The sequence below is a fragment of the Nomascus leucogenys genome, chromosome 12 (genome assembly GCF_006542625.1).
Source record: "Nomascus leucogenys isolate Asia chromosome 12, Asia_NLE_v1, whole genome shotgun sequence".
Lineage (NCBI taxonomy): Eukaryota > Metazoa > Chordata > Mammalia > Primates > Hylobatidae > Nomascus > Nomascus leucogenys.
In genome coordinates, this window is record NC_044392.1 from 72,041,471 (window position 1) to 72,064,519 (window position 23,049).

Consider the following 23,049-nt stretch of genomic DNA (forward strand, 5'->3'; position numbering starts at 1 on the left):
AACTAAGTCTTAGCATTAGTATACACCTAGTGACTGATACATGGGTATGTAAAATATGTTTTTTAAAGAAGCCATGGTTAAATAACATCCAAGAATGTTTTGGGTCCTTGGTTAAAAACACCCCAGTTCTGTTTTTTGAAGAAGAGGATGGCAATAGTAGCCCTGGAAAACCTGAAGAAGTCACTGAGCAAGCCATGATGTTGTGAAGTAGCATAACGGTTTTTAATTAGAGTTGTGAATTTACAGGGCTCCCAGGATGTCAATACGGATGACTTAAGGGAGCAGAGATGGTTCTGGCACCACCAAGAACCTTTCTCCTGAAGTAGCTAGCCAACCTGGAAAAAGTCTAACTCAGTTGGAAGAAAGCTATTTGAGAAAATGATATTTTGGAACAAAGCCTGTTTTTCATACTCACTCTATAAGAACACATATTAAAAATAAATGTTCAAAAACAATTTTATTTAAATAATTATCATACAATGAGAAGTGTACCTGTTATAATTAAAAATATCATTATTAAAAGAATCATTTATCTTCATTCATCTAGAAGGGTGATAGTATTTTTATCTCTACCCGTTGACCATGTTTTGAAATTTGAACTTGATACGTAATGGTTACTGAGTAGAATGAATAATCCATAAGGCAGTCTAAAGAAGCAGTTTCTTTCTACTAAGTATTTAAAATATAGGACCCTCACAGAGTTGTTCACTTTAAGTTTGCAGTTAATTGCTTCATTTATTTCTTAAGCCATGACAAAGACAGCACCCTTTATAGAAAGTGATAGCAGCAGATTTGCTCTGTGGTACTTCACAAACATTATGCTTTCAAGAGGACATTTAAGGAAATCTACTGGGAAAAATTTGTCCTGACAACTTCTAGAATTGAGTATAACGTATTGTTTCCTTTACTTGAAAAAATTTGAGAGATGAAATGCCATTGTTTTTATGAGTTTGTATTTATTTTGCATTCTTGGTTTTTTTGTTTGTTTGTTCTGTTTTTTTGTTTTTTGTTTTTTGAGATGGTCTCGCTCTGGAGTGCAGTGGCGCCATCTGGGCTCACTGCAACCTCCACCTCCCAGGTTCAAGCAATTCCCCTCCCTCAGCCTCCCGAGTAGCTGGGACTACAGGCGTGTGCCACCACGGCTGGCTAATTTTTTGTTTTTTAGTAGAGACGGGGTTTCAGCATGTTGGTAAGGATGTTCTTGATCCTCTGACCTCTTGATCCTCCCGCCTCGACCTCCCAAGTGCTGGGATTACAGATGTCAGCCACCCTGCCTGGCCTTCTTTTGCATTCTTGTCAGTTAGAAGCTCGGATTACCACTAGAGGGCACTATTTCTCTCTGTTATCCAAGTTTTGATTGCACCGGGAATTGAATTAGGAAAAAATCACCAAAAAGGGGGAAACATTCATTTGTGAAGTGCTAAAGAAGTAATATTTTTCACAAAAACAAAAATACAAACCTTTGCAAATATTCTTTTGCAAATGATTGATGCAAATGAAATATATTTAAATGTAAAATATTCAGAAAACTGTTCAACTATTTTATTTTGGTTTCAGTTATAGCTACAGAATTATATTGAAGAGATATATGTGCATATTAACATATAGAAAATCAACAGAAGAGCAAAGTAAAATAGCTAATGAAACTTTAAAAAGAAAAGAAAATTTTCTAGCATGTCACATTTAGACTATAAAATAATTAAATATTTATGACCTGTGGTATTTAATATTTGTAATTTCAGGGACCACCTGGGAAGGATGGGCTGCCAGGACACCCTGGGCAACGTGGGGAGACTGTAAGTGACCTTGTTACTCTTATTAAAAATTTCCATCTCTAGCACCTCATCAGTTCATACATAGAAAGCTACTTTATTATGAACATTTCAATTACTAGGTTGAGAAAAATGGAAAAATTAATTCCATTAAGCCTTTTATTGAAATACATACATAAATACATAGACAAGAAATATATTTCAGGAAATAGGATGTTAGTTGATATGATTGTTCTTATTGTCAATAGCAGCATTTTAAGGATGAGCTGATGGAGAAGACACTGTTATTTTTCGGACATCACCTCAAGATTATCCCTCTCACTCTTTTCACTGATGACTGTTTACAGATACATTCCACTCAAACCCATCATCTGTCCACTCTCTAAAGGCAACAGATTATGAATAGCCATGCACATAATACAGCATAATACAACATAATACAGCATTCTTTTATCTAGAACTAAGGGATTAAATATTTGCTGATATTGGACCCATTGGCTATAACTGGTTGGGAATTATGTCAAAAGCATCCTTCCATGTGAAATAGGAAAAAGCAAATAAAAAATGGTCACTAAATTTTACTTAAAAACTATGAAGAATATAACAGTAAACAAATTGACTGAACAACTTACCATGTGTATAACCATTTGGGCAGAGAGGAAACTGGCAGCTCAGTGATGGTTTAAGGATCCTGGTGAGCTTATTTATTTTGCCCCTTTCAAAATCAGGCATCTGGCTATCCCAGTGGATTGTCATTCTAATCAGAAATCATCACAGATTGGCATGTTTCCATGGAATCAATTCTTGCTTCTCACCAATGATTACTTTTATCCAGATTTCTCAAGGAAACCACAAATGCAGGCTACCTTTGACTATGTGGTTGAAAATCACGTTAGGGTATGTGGCCACTCTGAATACATATTGGAGTTGCATAGCAGTGTCCTATAATATATCTGAAATCTGAAAAAAATATGATTTTTCTGCTATGGAGGAAACAATCTGTCAGCAGCCACCCAATTCTTGCCTTGCTTACCATGTGGCAATTCTTAGTTTCACCATTTCTTAGTTTTAGCCAGATAAGAAACTTTGGAATCTTGGATTTCAAGAGCAAAATTGAAATATGATTTAGTGGTGGAGCCAAGATGGCCGAATAGGAACAGCTCCCGTCTACAGCTCCCAGTGTGAGCGGCGCAGAAGACGGGTGATTTCTGCATTTCCATCTGAGGTACCGGGTTCATCTCACTAGGGAGTGCCAAACAGTGGGTGCAGGACAGTCGGTGAAGCGCACTGTGCGTGAGCCGAAGCAGGGCGAGGCATTGCCTCACTTGGGAAGTGCAAGGGGTCAGGGAGTTCCCTTTCCTAGTCAAAGAAAGGGGTGACAGATGGCACCTGGAAAATCGGGTCATTCCCACCCTAATACTGTGCTTTTCCAATGGGCTTGGAAAATGGCACACCAGGAGATTGTGTCCCGCACCTGGCTCGGAGGGTCCTATGCCCACAGAGTCTCGCTGATTGCTAGCACAGCAGTCTGAGATCAAACTGCAAGGCAGCAGCGAGGCTGGGGGAGGGGTGCTTGCCATTGCCCAGGCTTGCTTAGGTAAACAAAGCAGCCAGGAAGCTCGAACTGGGTGGAGCCCACCACAGCTCAAGGAGGCCTGCCTGCCTCTGTAGGCTTTACCTCTGGGGGCAGGGCACAGACAAACGAAAAGTCAGCAGGAACCTCTGCAGACTTAAATGTCCCTGTCTGACAGCTTTGAAGAGAGTAGTGATTCTCCCAGCACGCAGCTGGAGATCTGAGAACGGGCAGACTGCCTCCTAAAGTGGGACCCTGACCCCCGAGCAGCCTAACTGGGAGGCACCCCCAGTAGGGACAGACTGACACCTCACTCGGCCGGGTACTCCTCTGAGACACAACTTCCAGAGGAACGATCAGACAGCTGAATTTGCGGTTCACGAAAATCCCCTGTTCTGCAGCCACCGCTGCTGACACCCAGCCAAACAGGGTTTGGAGCGGACCTCTAGCAAACTCCAACAGACCTGCAGCTGAGGGTCCTGTCTGTTAGAAGGAAAACTAACAAACGGAAGGGAAACCCACACCAAAAACCCATCTGTACATCACCATCATCAAAGACCAAAAGTAGAAAAAAACTACAAAGATGGGGAGAAAACAGAGCAGAAAAACTGGAAACTCTAAAAAGCAGAGCGCCTCTCCTCCTCCAAGGGAACGCAGTTCCTCAACAGCAACGGAACAAAGCTGGATGGAGAATGACTGACGAGTTGAGAGAAGACGGCTTCAGACGATCAAACTACTGCGAGCTACAGGAGGAAATTCAAACCCATGGCAAAGAAGTTAAAAACTTTGAAAAAAAATAGATGAATGTATAACTAAGATAACCAATGCAGAGAAGGGCTTACTGAGAGAGTTTTAAGGCTCATACTGATTAGAGGTTTATAAATAGTTGGGAGTGGAGGAGTTCATCAGCATAGAGATGGCAATTGTGGTGATGGAGGTTGTTGAGATAATCCAAGGACACACATACACGTATGTGCACATGTATATATGTGTTTAGGTATCTGTGTATGTGTGTATGTAAATCTGATAACAGATTTCCAAACCAACTAGTTGCTGAAAAATTAAAATTAAGCGACTAATATGCTTATAAAATGCTAAATAAATTTTATGACATTTCCCCCCAGAATTGATTGCTTTTGCTATTCATAATGATAGCTCAAAAAGAACCCTGAAAGTCTGAATTAATAGATTTTTAAAATAGAAGACATCTATTTTCTTTCCCTGTAGAATCAATTGCAATAATTACAGACTCTCTTCTTTACCTACTTATACAATTTTATTATTGTAAATGATTCATTCATAGTTATTGGGAACATTGTGATACAAACGTGAGACTGCTAGTTCCTACCCATTTTTTTTCTAATCTTATTATTTTCAGTTTGACCAGATGTTATAGGGAATAAAATATTCAGTTCTTTGAAACTTCTTCTCCCAATATTTTCTATCTACTTCTCCAGCTGTTAAAAGTAACTTAACTCTCATGAGTAAGAAATTTACCTATCTTAATACAATTATGTGGAATGAATAATTGACAGCCTAGAGAAAAATAAATACCAGAATATACGCCCAGAAGTTTTTAGAGAGTATATTCTGCTCAGATCAACCAGATGATATTTTAATGACTGAATTATTTTCAAAATGCATTTGTGACGATATCTCTTGAGTTTCTTACAAGAAAGAATACTGATAAATGCTAAAATAATTACTAACTATGCAAAGCATTATTTTAGTAGATCTGTTTTTATATCTTGTTTTATGAGATTTTGGAATACAATAGAGATAAATGTATTAATATCACAGGCTGTGAATTTATCTCTGTATAAACAATCAGTAAACTGTTTCAAAGAATGTCTAAATCATCATTTACTTCATCCATAAACATTACTGGGTTAAAATTCTGTATGTTGTTTGACCTGGTGGAATGGGGCTAAGAACACATTTTTTACTCTAGCTTCATTTATTAAAGGTAATTATTGCCCTACCATATGAAATATTGAAATGGCAAATTTTGAATTTTAATGAAAACTGAAATAAGTTTAACATATTAAACATATTTAAGCATTTGAAAATAAATATTTTTAGTCAATAGGTGACTTTCTTTTAATATGATTTATTCAGCTATCTCATAGAATTTTGATTTATGCTTTGTGCTGTATGTAGCTTTGACAAATAATACTTTGCCTCCTTAGGGGTTTCAAGGCAAGACCGGCCCTCCTGGGCCAGGGGGAGTGGTTGGACCACAGGTATGTTCCTTTGCTTTATTTCCCAAGCAAGATTTATTTTTTGTTTATATTTTAACCTTCCTAAGTTGTGTAAAATCTTCTAAATTTATTATGATTCAAAATGATGTATTTTTTATTTCAGATTGTATTTAAATATATGCAGCTTTCGTACATCAGATGAAACCAACAAAGTATTACCTAACTAAAGCAACTTTTCAATTGCCTGTAAGAATAAAAGAGAAGAATAAAATAAATGAAAATAAATCAGAAAGTTCACACTGAATTTAACACTAAAGCCTGACTATGACACCATCTACTAATAAAAATACAAAGTTCTTTATAAATAGGTGGGCCATTATCTTTTTCTAGAATTTTAAATTATAAAATGACTTCATGTTTTTGAGTATAAATTAGATTTAGAAATATACATTCTAAAATTTTAATATTTGTAACATATAAGGTGCTTCTTAAGATTTTTGCCTTCATAATAATGAATTATATCAGAAATAAAATATTAATTATCTTTGAGGATATACAAAATAGTGGAAAACACAAGTATTTATTTCAAGATAGGTGGCAGAAGAAGTCTCAAAAATTGGTGCAATATCCTGAGTTATAATATAAAATAACTACAAAGAGTAATTCATGGTAATAGAAAATAATGTTTTTCTTCCCTGGCAAAGCATGCTGAATGGGCAGAACACATTTAGTTTCTGGGCTGGAATTTTGCCCCTGCTAATAAGAAATTATAACAAAGGAGCAAAAGCAGGTGAATACGTATTTTAATTATTTAATTGGTTTAGTCTTTTCTCTGTCTCTAAATAGTTCTCAACACTGTAATTCACACACATACACACACACGCACACACACATGGACATCCAAACACATACACACACACACACACACACACCCCTAGAGAAACAACAAAACTGCATCTTGTTTTTAGGAATATGTGTAACAGAAGCAAAAATGAAGAATCATTGGATTTGTTGATTATTTTATTTCAGAGGTTAACCCTGAGCCAAGGGAAATGCTATGTTATTTTATAGTGTGTAAACATGGGTACTTACTTGTGCTAAAGGCTTCTTTTTAACTGCTTATCAGTTTTAGTTAAAACACTATATATACTTTCTCAGTAATTAGAAAACTTCCTCCAAAAATACTTTTATTTTTTCTGTTTAAAACAACTTTATAACTATTTTCTGTGAGAAAATTTAACTGGAAAAATTATTCCTGTTATATTTAATATCCATAAACAGAAATGGAATTAGACTCTTAACTAAAATATAAACATCAGGGAGCATAACTGAATATTTTAGTACCTCATATCTTTCAAAAATACAGTTCTGTTCAATGTGGTAATCTAAAACTTCTGAGACTTGTGTTCTTATTTTGTTCCCCTGCTTACATTAAGGCATAAAAATACTGGGTGTTTTACTGAAGTTGCACCTTCATTGAGTTACATTTTTTATTGGTCCTTTTTAAGAGAAAAAAATCCAACAGCCTGTTTTAAATGTAGCCATACTTTCATGTGAAGACCAAAAGATTTGGTTTAATGGGAATAATATAGATTGCAATACTGAATATGCACCCTTTTCTTTAAACAGTTATGTGAATCTCTGATCATTTTTGTCTTGGTGATAGCTGTTCAATTATGGTTAATTCTGTATTCCTTACTGTTCAAATTCTGGTGTTCAGATAGTTAAGAAAACATCATGTTTTGGATAAATGTTTACACATTAATGTTAAGTTGAGAAATTACAGCAATTATATAATTAAAGAAATTTAAACCTAGAAATGTATACCCAAATTGGGACAGGTATATTCCTTATCCAAGGTAAACAGTTAAGAATATGTTGCATTTTTAGGAAAAAAAATTTATACTTCATAAGTAAGTGCAAGAACACATTCTCCTGTTTAACAACCTCAGCATCTAAAAATTTTCTCTTTGTTTAACTTAAATCCTTCATTTTGCTTTTTATTAAGATAGAGAGCAACTGATCACCATCCTCTATTTATACATGAAAGCTTGCTATACTCAAGCATCACAAAACAGCACCACTCAGGGGACACGTAAATGACCTGATATTTTTCACTTTGGCATTTGCTGCAATTTAAGGCAGCTGACCATTTGTTATAGTCTTTGGCTGAGAGGAACTGCCGACTCATACTCACTGCCTTCAGGATCCCATGCCACATTCACTAGACTTTGTCAAATGAATATAGATTAATAGTAGAGAAATTTTCAGTCCATGGAAATTCTAAGGAGAACCACTGGCTTTTTGGGTTCTCAAGGCCCTAAGTTTATTTTCAAGCAGTGATTCATTGAGTGGCTACCAGTGTGGTTTCTATGCCTCTTTACTACTAAGCTGATTTGACACCTCATATGAAAAGAAGGAAGGGGATAAAACTGTAATTAAAAATCATAGTTTTAATAATACTTGGACTGGCCCCACTCTGCAGAAATTATTGTATTAAGCAAAGAAAACATCTTTTTGGACTTTATGTACTGTCCTTTCACACTCAGATTCTAACCAAGATTATATAAAATCTTTTTAGACTTACTTGATATACTTTCAGTGCTTTATGTGAAGTGTTTTGTAGGACATCATGAGAATAAGTGAGGATGATAAACTTTTGTAAATGTAGTAATATTGTTTTTGAGTTTGTGTTATCTTTGCCAAAAATAAAAGAGCAATCTAAAGTGGTTTTGCTTATCTAATTTAGGGACCAACCGGTGAGACTGGTCCAATAGGGGAACGTGGGCATCCTGGCCCTCCTGGCCCTCCTGGTGAGCAAGGTCTTCCTGGTGCTGCAGGAAAAGAAGGCGCAAAGGTACAACATGCTTCAGAAATGTTTTTTCGGCCCCAGACTTTAATTTATGTTTCACTATACTCACCACTTGTCTACAGATTCCATTTAAATGAATGTCAGAAGATGTGTCAGGAAAATATTTAGTGTGCATTTATTGTACTCCAAGACATTGATCAACACTTACATAAGACTGTTAGCTCCATTGACCATAAAATCTTTAATATACATATACTGCTAAATGTAGGTAGTGGGTAGTTGATTTAAATGCATATGGCATTCCACCCAATATTCTCATCATTAAATAATATTCAAATTTTACTTACAGTAGTTTAGAGGTAATCACAATTTTTTATAGAAAGATGTGTAGAAATTAATCTGTCTTGATGGATGTTTATTATATTCTTTAGGGTGATCCAGGGCCTCAAGGTATCTCAGGGAAAGATGGACCAGCAGGATTGCGTGGCTTCCCAGGGGAAAGAGGTCTTCCCGGAGCTCAGGTATAATCAATATCTATATAGATAAAGCAAGTGATTCAAATTGTTTATTAGAAGCATTTTTTCTCAGAACTTAAAAAGTGATAAGTAATTAAGGGAATATATGTAAACATATGCATTTGATTATCATTACGTATATGTGTATATATGTAGTTATGTCTATGAACATTACCTGACATCCTTATTTTACTAATCAGATATCTCCTCCTATTGGTATTCAATTCATATAGATTCATTTTCTTTATTTTTTCACTTTTCCCAGGGTGCACCTGGACTGAAAGGAGGGGAAGGTCCCCAGGGCCCACCAGGTCCAGTTGTAAGTATGATGATAATAAATAGCCAGATAATCATGGTTGCGAATTACAGCTCTTCTTTCATTACTCTCATGCTGTGATTCCACAGTGTGTGGGAGAAAAATAAACACATGTCAATCAAATCAGTCAATGCCTAGTTCCCACTAATTGCATGCACTAATGAATGCAGAAACAGAAGGGTTTGGATGATTGGAAATATTTGCTTCTGCTGCTGTCAGGAGGTAAAAGGAGATTTCTTGCTTCTTACAGTTCCCAAGGAAATAAATCCTCATTATGAATAATAGAAGCTCATAGTCACGGAATGCCTGGAGAGGCTGTAGTTTGAAATTTTTACTTCATTTACATCTATTATTTTAAAATTACTTATAAAATAAGATTTGATTTCTTATAAATTATATTCTGTCGTTTATTTATTATAAAACATATTTAATTTGTTTACAAGTACTTGATGAGACTTGAATTTGTCAATGATACATAAAACATAAGCATAAAACCCATAAGCACAATCTTATATATTATGCATATTGCTTTATTTAATCAAAACATTATGAAATAATTGGCAAATTAGTAAATATCAGATTTTTACCTCATCTTTTTTCTTGAGGTACATATCAATCCCTCAGAAAACAATTGAATGTAGGCTTCATTTTTTTACTAAATTCACCTTTATTCTTATCTGCACACTGAAATTTCACTATAATAGCCAAACTGCCATATTTAGTATCTTCTCATTTTCTTATTTCACCAACCTAAAAAGCTGAAAGTTGCCTTAAAGGCCCCCTCAACTTCCTTTCACACAATATTTATTAGTTCTGCTTCCAAAATATTTTACTAATTTTTCCCCTTTCTTCATTTCTACCACCACCATCTTTGTTCAGACTCTTTCCTCTTCCTTTCTCTTTGACTAATAACATCTTATCTTTTGATTCATTTTCTTATCCTCTTCAGTCAGCTTCACCTATAGAATACTAGTTTAACATACATCCTTAACTATGGCATTCCTCTATCATACCCATCCACACTGCCTTCGGAAACCAACCTCCTTATCCTAGCCAGCAAGTCATCTTCATAGTTCAACCCCAATTGCTATAGTCCTTTTTTTTTCCTTCATGCCTCCCTTTTAATTCCACCCAACTTAATGCATTGAATGTTGTCTTGCTTCTCAAAACCATGACCTTTTCTATTTTGAAAAGAGTATACTGTATACCTTTCCCCTTCCTCCAGGAAACTCCAGTTTTTCTTTCTCTACTTGACAAAGATCCTACCCATCCATAAAGATAACTCTTAAATGTTAAATCTCTATAAAGTCATCTTTGGATAATTTGCCTCCATTTCATGTATTTGTAAAAATTCCCCTACACACACACACACACACACACACACACCCAGTGCCCTTTATTATATCTCCATTTTTAGAAATTACATTGGAATACAGTTGGCTGTCTCTCGCATTAGGCTGTGAGTTACCTGTATTATTTTGGTTACTCACAATATGGTGCCCGAAGCACAGTAATCATCTCACACCTACCCCTTTGAATTATTATGAATACCTAATATTGGAATAAAGTTTATATAGCATTACTTAATACTGGGAATACAACAAGTATATCATTTTTCAGATTGATTCACATGATACTCACTCTTTACTTCACTCACATCATATCACAACCATTGAGATAATTAAGGAAATGTGGTCAAGATATTTTTTAAAGAAAATATGTTTTGATAACTGTGTTAGACTTCCGCTGGAGTTCATAAAATTATGAACATTTTCCAATATCCTCAAAAGTTAGTGACAGCAGCGTTAGCAGGAACAACAACTTACTAAGACCAAAGTTTTTATTTGGGTATAGAATCTTCTAAAATTTCAGTAAAATGCGATCCATTTAACCAGACCTTCAGATTCTAAAGATATCTTATAGGAATAAATGATGTTTTAAGAGCAGTGCACACTGAACTAATCATCTGAGTTGTGACTACAAGGATTAAATTGTTTTAAGTTATTTTTTACGGACCAAGCACAGAAGCTGTCTCAGGGGTTTGGAACAGTTGAAACCAGTGTATTTGTAGGCTGCATACTATGTCCAGGGGATACGATTTTCAAAATATTAATTGAAAAATGTATAGTTACATGTAGAATAACATTAAATGTAATATAAAATCAAATGTACTTTTATTTATTTGGCTTCAATTGTGTATTTGACAATTACTATATGAAACTTTGTTATATGCAACTCAACATCATCGTAGATATTCTTTGAGATAAAATAGGATAAACAATTTTGAAAAGAAATACACCAAAGACTAAATAGCACTGTAAGTTGGTTGGTGATTAAATGCCTACTGACATACAAACAATAAGTTTTAATTCTATGAGGGAGGTAGAAAGAGAATATAAATAAGGTGAAGGGCTATGTGGAAAAGGTGACCCTTGAACTTGGCTTCACAGAGTGCAGAAGATTACAAAAATAATTCAAGAGCAAGAAAATATTAGGAAAGGGATGTGATGTTTAATTAGTATCTGTTTTTGCCCAAGTGGGACAAAATTTGGGAGATGGACTAACATTTGTTGAATTCTTGCTAGCATCCAAGCACTCTGCTATTATACATAATAAAAAACTAAATCACTAATACATGTAATATAATTACTGAAGCTCTAAAATTGCAAGATGTAGTCATTTGAATATTTGAAATGTACAGAGCAAGTGGAGTAAACAAATTGAAGTTTTAAGAAAACAAATCTGTCATTAATGTTTAATATATAACAGAGATAGGAGAGAATAGATCACAAAAGTCCAGTGACCAGTGTCAACATTGGAGTGAGCCTATGACTAGGGCAATGTGGAATCCAAGGACACTGCAGATGTAGCAAACACGGAGGGGGTGAGATAGGATTTATGACTAAGATTTGATGTGGGCAATGAGGACAAATGAAAACTGAACGATGACCTCAAGTTTATGTCCTTGAGAGAATGACAGTTTGGTGATGCCTTCCATGCCTAGAGCAATTTTACCTCATCGAGAACAACAACAAACAAAAACCAGAAATATTCACACACAAAAACTTAAAATCTCTTGGCAGTCACAAAAAATTACAAAGGATTTTATACTTTGCTGATATGCTTGATAGATGCTTACTGTGTTTATTTGAAATTAATACCCATTCTTATATTCACAAATCAAATATGCAAACATCAACCAATTAAAATTATTCCTTAAAGTTGTTGGAAAAGGATTCACTGAAAGGAAGACACCATACACGTTTATTAGTTCCTAACACTATTGTTTTAATTGCTGCAGAATATAGTGAAGAGGTGCATGATGATGACTCAGTTCATAACAAGTACTGAGCAAGCCTTAGTTTACTCCATTTAAAGTGATTACATCACATAAAATTTGATTTTGAATTTTTTTATTCCAAATGACAGATAAAACAAAAACTGGGTGGTTTTCTAGATGTGAAGTATAATTTGTCTAGAAAATTAATTCATGTCAATTCTTATTTTTGAGGTTCAAAACTTACTATAAGTTTCCCTTGCAATTAATATTGAAAAAAAGTATCAGGAGTAGAGATTTCTTTAAAAGGTAACAAGTTCTGCTTTGTGATGTTAATAGAAAAGGTGATGGCAAAATATTAAAGGGAAGTATTTGATCAGTTAGTGAGAAATGATAAAATTCTGAGTCATAAGGAATAAAGGCATAAGAACATCTTCTAAAATTTACTTTTAATAATGGATATGTCTGAGTTTATATCGATCTTATGTTAACTTTACCTTTAGGATATTGACCAAGTAACGGTAAGTGCAAGACAGGAATTCACAGAAACAGAGTGATGAGTATTCAGCGGTTATTTGTATTAAGGAAAAAGCAAAGTGATGAGTTCTGAGGAAGAGAATGTGAAGTCTAAAGGAAACAGAAAAGGCAAATGAAGTAATATTGAGTGTTTATTCTTTCAACTCTTATGCTAGGTATTTTATCTGTTATTCTTATTCTTGCAACTTGGAATGGTAGTTTTTTTTTTCTATTTTATCATTCCATTTTTAAAGACAAAAGATCTGAGGCTTGAAGAACTATAGAGCTTGCCCAAATTATCTGGGCAAAAATCCATGATAGCACTTTACATAAACTCATTTTCAAGTCGTCTTGACCCTTCTAAATCTCTGTGAACAATTTTGTCAAAAGAGAGTGAGAACAGTTAATATTTCAACTACCTAGGCTTTAATATTACTACATATTCTCTATAACTATGGCTTATTTTGAATGAATCGAAGATGAAACTGATTAAACTAATATACAGGTTGATTTTTTAATGACAATATATTTGTCAGAATACCATTGAACTCTTAGTTTCTTTCTCCTATAATCCAATTCATAAGGAATGTAGTTGTGCTGCATATTTCTGGATTGCTAGGGAAATAATAATTTTCCTCACTGCACAGGATACTGATGAACTAAAACTAAAAGTCCTAAGCAGAGCTTTAATCAGCTAACCTTATTGCTCACAGTGATATTTGCAAAGTTTGTATGTGTCCCAATTATGTAGCTTATGCACTATATCCTTACTATATGCTGTAATCCACAAAAAGAACAAATATAATATTTAATTCTCATGCATCCATCCAAGTGTTTTTCTGTCTATTCATTTACAAGTATATTTAGTATCTATTCTCTTTATTTATAATCCATTTAGTCTGAAGCATAGGTCGTTAATATGATACTCCGTAGAAGTGGATTTACTGTACTCCTATAGGTCTAGGTGTATGTAATTGACTAATATTTAGAGAAACTTTATTTGTAAAACAAATAAACTGAAAAGATCTGTTTGAAGATATGGGATATTGCTTTATACAGGGTCATTTTTATGAATATCCTTGGAAGAAATCTCTTGCTAACCATAGCTTTAAAAATATTTGCAATTTCTTTTTTTCAAGTATGCTTTTTATAGGATATTTTAAATTTTTTATTGTTATTTCTCGAACAGTTAACTGACTTGTTTACTTCTTTAGTCAATTTGAATTACAAAACTTAGAATTCTTTTTGCTTTGGCTTAAAGAAATAATGGAGTCAAAATAGAAATGATACAGAAGATAATGTTTTATAACTCTTTTAAAAACTTTGGGGACACAACTTACTATAAAAAGTACCTATGATATACTTTAATATTGTCTATTATATTTTGTTATAGTTAATATTTTTAAATACTGGACAAGACCCATGAAATTTATCTCATAACCTACAGTTAGAAAAATCCTTGGTCTCGGTATGCATTTTTAGTTTACTAATACTACTGGCTCCATTTTACTTCAATAAAAAGTTATTTGCTTACCTGTTTTCCTTGCTTACCTATTTTAAAATTTATATTGTCTAACATTTTACGCATACTATTTAAGCTGCTATAAGTTTTTTTCTGTGAAAGAACTATAAAGAAATAAATACCTGAAAATATCAGACAATCTATTAAACTGAAGTTACATTGATTCATAAAATGGACCTTCCTGCAAAGAGCTTATGGTTTACTGAGGAGGACAGATAAAGAGCAGATAAAATAACATAGTAAATAATAAGAATATACTAAAAGAACAGAAAACACAAAGGTGAGAACAATGCTTTTTGCCTAAGGAAATTATGTTTGAATTGAAGCTGTAAATAAAAACCAGTTTTATCTATGTAAAGCAGCCTTTTTGTATGCTAAATTTAGTCTTGAACTGCTCATCACTTTTTATCCTCTTAGTAAAGAACTAGTATTTCAAGGTTAGGGTTATCTAAAGGTTTTGGTCCTGGGAGTTATTGTATACTGAGGAACGTTCTGTCGTACTACCACTTATGACAAAATTATACCAATAGGGTGCTGTGACGTTGGGATTTTAAAGTCTAGGAAAACCAAGTGTTTGCTGTACACATGATGTTGTATCCAAGAACTGGTAACAGATGCCAATCAAATCCAGGGCATGTCTTCTGATCTCAGGGGATGTAGTCACTAAATGGATGTCTTGATGCACACACAAGACAGAAAGTAGCAAGAGACTGAACATCAAGAGAGAAAGGCAGTGCAGCATTTTTCTGCATGATGAACATAAACTGGGTAAATGTTTTATGTGTATGTAAACACATATATGTAAATATATCATGCAACAAATTCTCAGCTTTCACCTACTGCATATATTTTTATAAAACAAAATCAAGGAAAATAATATTTAGGGAAAAGATATTTTCCCTAAATAATCTTTCCTCCAGATATTCTTTGTTGTAGAGAACAATCGCATCAACAACAGTTATTTATCTAAAAATGAGATTAAAACAAATATAGTAGTATGTTTAGTAAAAGCCTTCTATCTTTACAATCACATGTATATTTTATCCCCAGGAGTTGTGGGAGTTAATATGCAGAAAGTATATGAGAGGAGCCAGATAGCTGGTACAGGGTATATGTCCAATATTTCAAAATTGCGAGGTATAGCACTCTTTGCTCTTTTCCTGTGACTCCTCTTATGTGACCATCCCCCCATGATTCTGACTCTATTTTCCTCTTTGTTTATTATTTCTTCTTCTTCTCATTGCCTCTTTAGGAGTTCACATTCTCTTCCTATCATAATTCCTATTTCTCTTATTTTTTTTCTTCATCCTATTTCTGAGAACCTTCTTTTCCTTGGCTTCTACTTATTCTTCAAGCAAGGGAATAACCAAGGTTTGAAAGGATGTCATGTACTGACATGCCGAGTCAAACTCTAAACATTTTAAGATAAAGCCCGTTTTCTCCATTGTGTCCCAGGTAGACCTTAGCGGACTATTATTACATCCAACTAGGGATGAGATAGACAAAGTGATAGACAAATCACCTCATCAGCATTCAGTTAAGATGCAGCCCACTAGAGAGAAGAATAGAAGCATAAACACATAAAGCGCTTGCGAACCAGAGCTATACAACTAGAAAGCAAAAGCATGTCTGCTCTGTCTTTTTAAGAAGTTGACCTTCAGCCAGGCACCTTGGCTGTAATCCCAACACTTTGGGAGGTTGAAGCGGGTGGATATAGTAGCAATAGTGATGGGGACCAGTGATCAAAATCTGAGGTATTTGATTTGACTTTGATCATTCAGAGTTTATGCTTTAAATTCTGATAATGCTTGACAGTTCACCTGAATTTTTAGTTCACATAATCTAAAATGTGTGTCATGTAGAGTGTGAAAGTACTTCATAGTTTTGACGTGAAGGTCAACTTCTTTTTTTTTTTTTTTTTCAAGAGGGAGTTTTGCTCTTGTCGCCCAGGCTGGAATGCAGTGATGCAATCTCGGCTCACTGCAACCTCCGCCTCCTAGGTTCAAGTGATTCTCCTGTCTCAGCCTCCCGAGTAGCTGGGATTGCAGGCATCCGCCACCAACCCAGATAGTTTTTGTATTTTTAGTAGAAACGGGGTTTCACTATGTTGGCCAGGCTGGTCTCAGACTTCTGACTTCAAGTAATCCGCCCGCTTCAACCTCCCAAAGTGTTGGGATTACAGGCGTGAGCCTGGCTGAAGGTCAACTTCTTAAAAAGACAGAGCAGACATGCTTTTGCTTTCTAGTTGTATAGCTCTGGTTCGCAAGCGCTTTATGTGTTTATGCTTCTATTCTTCTCTCTAGTGGGCTGCATCTTAACTGAATGCTGATGAGGTGATTTGTCTATCACTTTCATTTACTTTACAAATGCTCCTCAGAATATGAAACACCCAGTGAAAATAACTGATAAAATATTTATTTTGGTGTTCTTATCTGTGTGAAGGATTAGGAAAATACTTTCTATTCTCATTGCTCCAGGAATATAGACCAATGCTATTGCTTCTTGTTTCATTATCACTGTAAATTTTAGATGAAGGTGCAGCAGGATTTAGGGGAAGGGCTGCAGAAGGGGATAAACCTAATACACAAGTAAAGAAAGATAACTAAGTAGAGAAATGTGAATTCTTCCTTTTTAAAAGCGTGTAAATGTTCACTTTTCAGTTCAAAACAAGAGAAAAATGGCATGTTTTCCATAGTTGTTAATATTTAGTACTGAAATAACAGAATACTTATGATACTATGTTCATTATAATTCATGCAATTAAACAGATATTATTGCCTTTGTGAAACATGTTTTTATTGTCATGTAAATCATATATTAAGAAAAAAATATTGCTATAATTTTTAGTCCCTCCTTTGAGTTCTTTCTAGCTAAGCACTTTCAATGTGTAAAATATCTATCCTTCTTGCAGAGAGACAAGCATGCAAATAGTTAAAGTTAGGGTTAACAATACCATATTATGTGGAAAAAGCCCTACCCTTCTTTTAACTGGGTATTTTATACCTGTTGTTTTGATATTAATTTATTAATGTATTAAATATGCCATATACTTTTCTGGATCTTAGTTTACTTTTCTGTAAAATTTTATTTCTACAATTATTTGAGATTTTATATCTGTTTTTGAAATATATAACTGTTCAAGTACAGTTCTCTAACATCTATTACATTTACACTCTTTGGCAGGCATTTTTCAAAGAACTTTAGTTATATCATATTAAACATGACAAAAACCTGATGACAAACTATTTCTGTCTCTATTATGACAGGCATTGTTCAAATAACTTTAGATGTATCATAGTAAACATCATAAAAACCTGACGACAAACTATTTCTCTCCATCTATGGCAACAAAAGTGACCCATAGAGAGTTTGCGCCAGATCAGAAAGCTAGTGGTTCCAGTGCTAGAGAGGGAAAGATCATACACTTAATTGACACATTTATTTATGGTGTACTATGTGCCAGTAACTACTCAAACTGCTGGAGATCATTAAAAAAAAAAAAAGAAAGAAAAAACCTCTACCTTTGTGAAGTTGATGATTATCTATTTTACCTATGCTTAAAGACAATCATTCAGTTTAGATATAATAGTTTATTTATCTGACAATTATAAAGCCCCTTGTTCTTTAGCCAGCTATACAGCAATACAAAAATGTCTCACTATATATGCCTACTCTTTATGGAAACGAAAAAAGTATATACACAGTGTGAGTTTCTCAAGGGCTGCTTCCTGCCATCATACATTTCATATTCACAGTCAAGTGTCCCAAGAGAATAGATTCTCATTAGTGTTGAATATGGAGTTTTTAGTTGAATGTGTAAATGGGACCTTCTTTTCATATTGGGCTTAAATTTTTGCTTAAAAAATAGAACTTCTCCAGTGATTCTGTTGAGATTAAAGGATTCATAGGCTTATTCTTTTAAAGTTGGCCTGAGAATATTTCAATAAGATTTGCAAGTGTGCTATGTCATTTGCTTGATGGGTAGGTACCATCAGAGATTTTCACTTTTCATTTATAGATATATACAATAAAATTATAGCAGAGCATGCTGTTATTACAAACATCTAGGCTTTGAGAGTGTTTGAAATAACTAATAGAAAAAGAAATTGCAGTTGTACTTTAGGGCATGGATATACATTCCAAAAGTCTCTTCTTGTTTTCATCTGTTGTTTCAAAGTTTATGAGCTGTGACAAGATCATGAGCAATATTTTAACTACAGAAAAGTAATATATTCTCGACACTAATTTTAATGCAGCTTCCATAAGCAAGATGACACTCTGAAATTTAATCTTATGAATGCTCCAAAGGAGAAATTAAAACAGTGAAGCTTTTTAATAAAAAATAGTATACAGCATCTTGCTGGGCACGGTGGCTCACCCCTGTAATCCCAGCACATTGGGAGGCCAAGACAGGCAGATCACGAGGTCAAGAGATCGAGACCATCCTGGCCAACATGGTGAAACTCTGTCTCTACTAAAAATACAAACATTACCTGGACGTGGTGGTGGGCGCCTGTAGTCTCAGCTACTCAGAAGGCTGAGGCAGGAGAATCGTTTGAACCTGTGGGAGGTGGAGGTTGCAGTGAGCCAAGATCGCACCACTGCACTCCAGCCTGGTGACAGAGCAAGAATCCATCTCAAAAAAAAAAAAAAAAAATTGTATACAGTCTCTACAAACTACACACATTGCCATAGAGTCAAATCAGCATTCTGTCTCTTCTTGATATACATTAAAATAATTATTAAAATATTTCAATTAATTTTAAATAATAAACATACTTCAGTATAAATTTAGTAAGCATTATTTTCATAAGTAAAAGCCATGGCTTATTTTCATATAACATGTCAATCATAATGGATCCAGTTAAGGTAATATTTATTTTCTTTCATTTTGAAACCATTTCTTACAGGGAAAATATACATTCAATTGCTATTTTCCTGCAAATTTGAAAAATTTCTGACTACATATGTGTACATTTGAAGCCTAATTTTTATTTTAATTTATTTTATTTTATTTTATTTTATTTTTTTAAGACAGAGTCTGGCTGTGTTGCCCAGGCTCTGGAGTACAGTGGCAGAATATGGGCTCACTACAAGCTCCTCTTCACGGGTTCACGCTATTCTCCTGCCTCAGCCTCCCGAATAGCTGGGACTACCACCTACCACCTGCCACCACACCCGGCTAATTTTTTGTATTTTTACTAGAGACACCACCATGCCCGACTAATTTTTTGTATTTAGTAGGATGGGGTTTCACCATGTTAGCCAGGATGGTCTTGATCTCCTGACCTCGTGGTCAGGATGGTTTTGATCTGCCTGCCTTGGCCTCCCAAAGTGCTGGGATTGCAAGCATGTGCCACCATGCCTGGCCTGACGCCTAAATTTTTAACATGTTCAACATGTTTGCATACATAATAAAAACACAAATGCATTATAGTTATTTAATGCATACAGTCAATATATTATTCTTTGTTAATATGAATTAAGAGACATGGAGATATTTACTACTCAGAATGTAGTGCCAACTGCTGCATTAATTCACTCCAAAAATAATGTAGAGAACCTAGGTTCTATAAGAGAGTGTATAAGAAATACTTTGAAGGATCTCATGCCTCTAATTCTCAGGAAAATAGAATTTTTTGCTAAGATAGTATATCAGTCCATTTTCATACTGCTATAAAGAACTGCCCGAGACTAGGTAATTTATAAAAGAAAGAGGTTTAATTGACTCACAGTTCAGCATGGCCGGGGAAGCCTTGCAAAACTTACAATCATGGTGGAAGGCAAAGGGGAAGCAAGGCACCTTCTTCACAAGTAAACAAGAAGAAGTGCTGGGCAAAGGGGGAAGAGCCCCTTATAAACCATAAGATCTCATGAGAACTCACTCATTACCAGGAGAACAACATGGGGGAAACTGACCCCATGATTCCATTGTCTTCACCTAATCTCTCCCTTGACAGGTGGGGATTATGAGGAATATGGGGATTATAAAGCAAGATGAGATTTGGGTGGGGACACAAAGCCTAACCATATCAGATGGTTACTGACCTGGGTCAAAAAAAAAAAAAAAAAGGCTGGAATTTTAGTAGTATAGAAAAATACCAGAGACTTTCCATGTCAGAAGATAAGTGTGACCAAGTATTCAGAGTGAAAATGGACACATTGTGTTAGACAGTGAGAGATGTAATATTTTAGGAGAAAATAATATTCAAAGTAGAACACTAAGATATAAAGTAAAAAAAAAAAAATTCTAAGAACGTGAGTTGAATATTTTCTAGGATGACTGAGGATAAATATATTCTCAAAAAGATGCATTAAACCCCACTATTTCAGAGTTCAACGTAGGTGAACTCTGAAATAAGGAGTGAAGCCTGATGAAAAAGTACCATGGTGTCTCCAGTGAAATGTGTTGAAAAATTACTAAAACTGAAAACAGTTCTTTGTTGTTGAAAATTTCAAGTGAACTTATAAACAATGTGACAAAGAGCAGAGATTTTTTTTTCTTTTGAGACAGAGTCCTGCTCTGTCACCTAGGCTGGAGTGCAGCAGTAAGATCACAGCTCACTGCAACCTTGACCTCCCTGGGCTCAGGTGACCCTCCTGTCCTGCGTAGCTGACTATAGGCGCATGCCATTATACCCCGATAATTTTTGTATTTTTATTAGAGAGGGGGTTTCACCATGTTGTCCAGGTCTTGATCTCCTGACCTCAAGCAATCTGCCCACCTTGGCCTCCCAAAGTGCTGAGATTACAGGCATGAGACACAGTGCCCGGCCAAGAGCAGAGATTCTAATGAATTGTGTAGCAAAGGTCAAATGAACTAAATGAATGATAGAGAATGACTATTTGGATAAAGGAGATAAGCATTTTCATCCATTCCTTTAAGTTTTTTCTTTGTTTGTTTCACAGAATGTTCAACCAATATGAGCTTGTTCTGGTAGAAGTGGCTCTTAAATGGCTATATTTCTTCCATTTATTAAAATTTAGCACAATTCATTGTACCCATGAGTTTTATGGGTACAATGAGTCAAGGAAATTTTGTTTTCACCATTTATAAACTGCTAAGTATTGTAGGAAAAAACTTGGTAGTGAATTAGGGCACACAGACCTTGAGTCTATGGTTTTTAACTTAAAAATATACAAGTCATACAGCAATAAAATTATATTGCATGTGCAAAGCACTTAGCACAATAATTGTTAATTAGTAGGTATAATAATTGGAAGTCAGTTAATTCTCTTAAAATGGACTTCAAACTTTTGTTGATTCTCCCCTTTTATCATTCTAGTCTAGTACCCATCAACTTCACCACAGCCCAGTGTGATATCTTCCTAGGGTATTCTTTGAACAGTTAGGGTTTAAACAGGATTAAAGAGAGAAAAATTTTATGGCCTGACAAATTAAAATCGCACCTCTTTTTGTATAGCCAATTACAAATAAAATACTGCAGGAGTTAAATTGAATGCTTATTCTAGATTTGATAAAACTAATGGGTAGCAATCATTTTGTGAGGGTTAGAAATGAAATACTAAACCAAATTGTAATATAGTCACCTTATATGTACATTGATCCTCAATAAATCAGTTTTTCACATTAGTGAAGATTTATCTTTAGTGGTATTAATTTTAACTTGAATAGAATAACCCTAGTTGCATCATATATTGTCTTCTGTTGATGTGTTTCTGTTACCAAAAAAGGAGCACTTTTATTACTGACTTTTTTTCCTCTCTTTTTAGTAATTCAAGGGACACCTTTGCATTCCTCTCAATTCACAGACCTTGTTCTTCTTGTGCTTCTTATCCACCTCCTATACCTTTTTCTTCCTTCTTGACCTTCCTCTCAAAGAATTAGAGGCAAATATTTGTGTTCTTTTTACTCTAGGGGTTGCTTATTTTGAATGTGCAACAGTAGGAGGATTCTATTATTTTTTCTACTGCATTAACTTCTAGAATCATTCAACAGGAGTCTGTTACCTGGTTAACAGTAATACAACTTGTGGTTGACTATTTTATTCATAAAATATTTTAATATTATTAAATTAAAAAAACACGTTGACAAAATAGTATATGTTTATTATCTAAAAAGTAATAACCGCAATTTTCTCTTATAACTATAGCCTCCTCTTTAGTATTTGGAATACTTCATTGGTAAAAATAGAGTTTACATACAACTCATTTATTATGCAATATAAGAATATTCCCTAGATTAGTTTTTGAATATTTACTTACTTACAGCTCAAAAATGCCACTTTTTTATATCAAGCTCAAATTTCACAATTTCCTTAACTATATTTTTGGCAATGTCTCTCCAAATTATTTCTATCACCTAAGTTTAAGATACCCAATAATTACAAACATTGATGTCCTCATTAGAAAGAACCAATGGGTGGCTTTGTCAAGAAATCAGAGTAGAGTCCAAGCTCAGGGTTCTTTTAACTAGTTATATGACTACAGGAAGGATGGTTAACTTCTTTGAGCCAGAGATTCTTCATTTTTAAAACAGATGCTACAACAGCTCTATAAACTACCTGGAATTGTTGTAAGAATA

At 34.5% G+C, this 23,049-nt stretch overlaps 1 protein-coding gene across 2 annotated transcripts in view; it reads left to right on the top strand.

Moving 5' to 3' along the window:
* The window catches only part of COL11A1 (collagen type XI alpha 1 chain), a 217,920-nt gene that overhangs the window by 131,782 nt on the left and 63,089 nt on the right, over positions 1-23,049 (top strand). For both annotated transcript variants that reach the window (XM_030824979.1, XM_030824980.1), the window contains 5 exons: positions 1,743-1,796; positions 5,535-5,588; positions 8,296-8,403; positions 8,790-8,879; positions 9,139-9,192. In XM_030824979.1, coding sequence (XP_030680839.1) covers positions 1,743-1,796; positions 5,535-5,588; positions 8,296-8,403; positions 8,790-8,879; positions 9,139-9,192 — 360 coding nt within the window. The remainder of the gene's footprint in view (positions 1-1,742; positions 1,797-5,534; positions 5,589-8,295; positions 8,404-8,789; positions 8,880-9,138; positions 9,193-23,049) is intronic.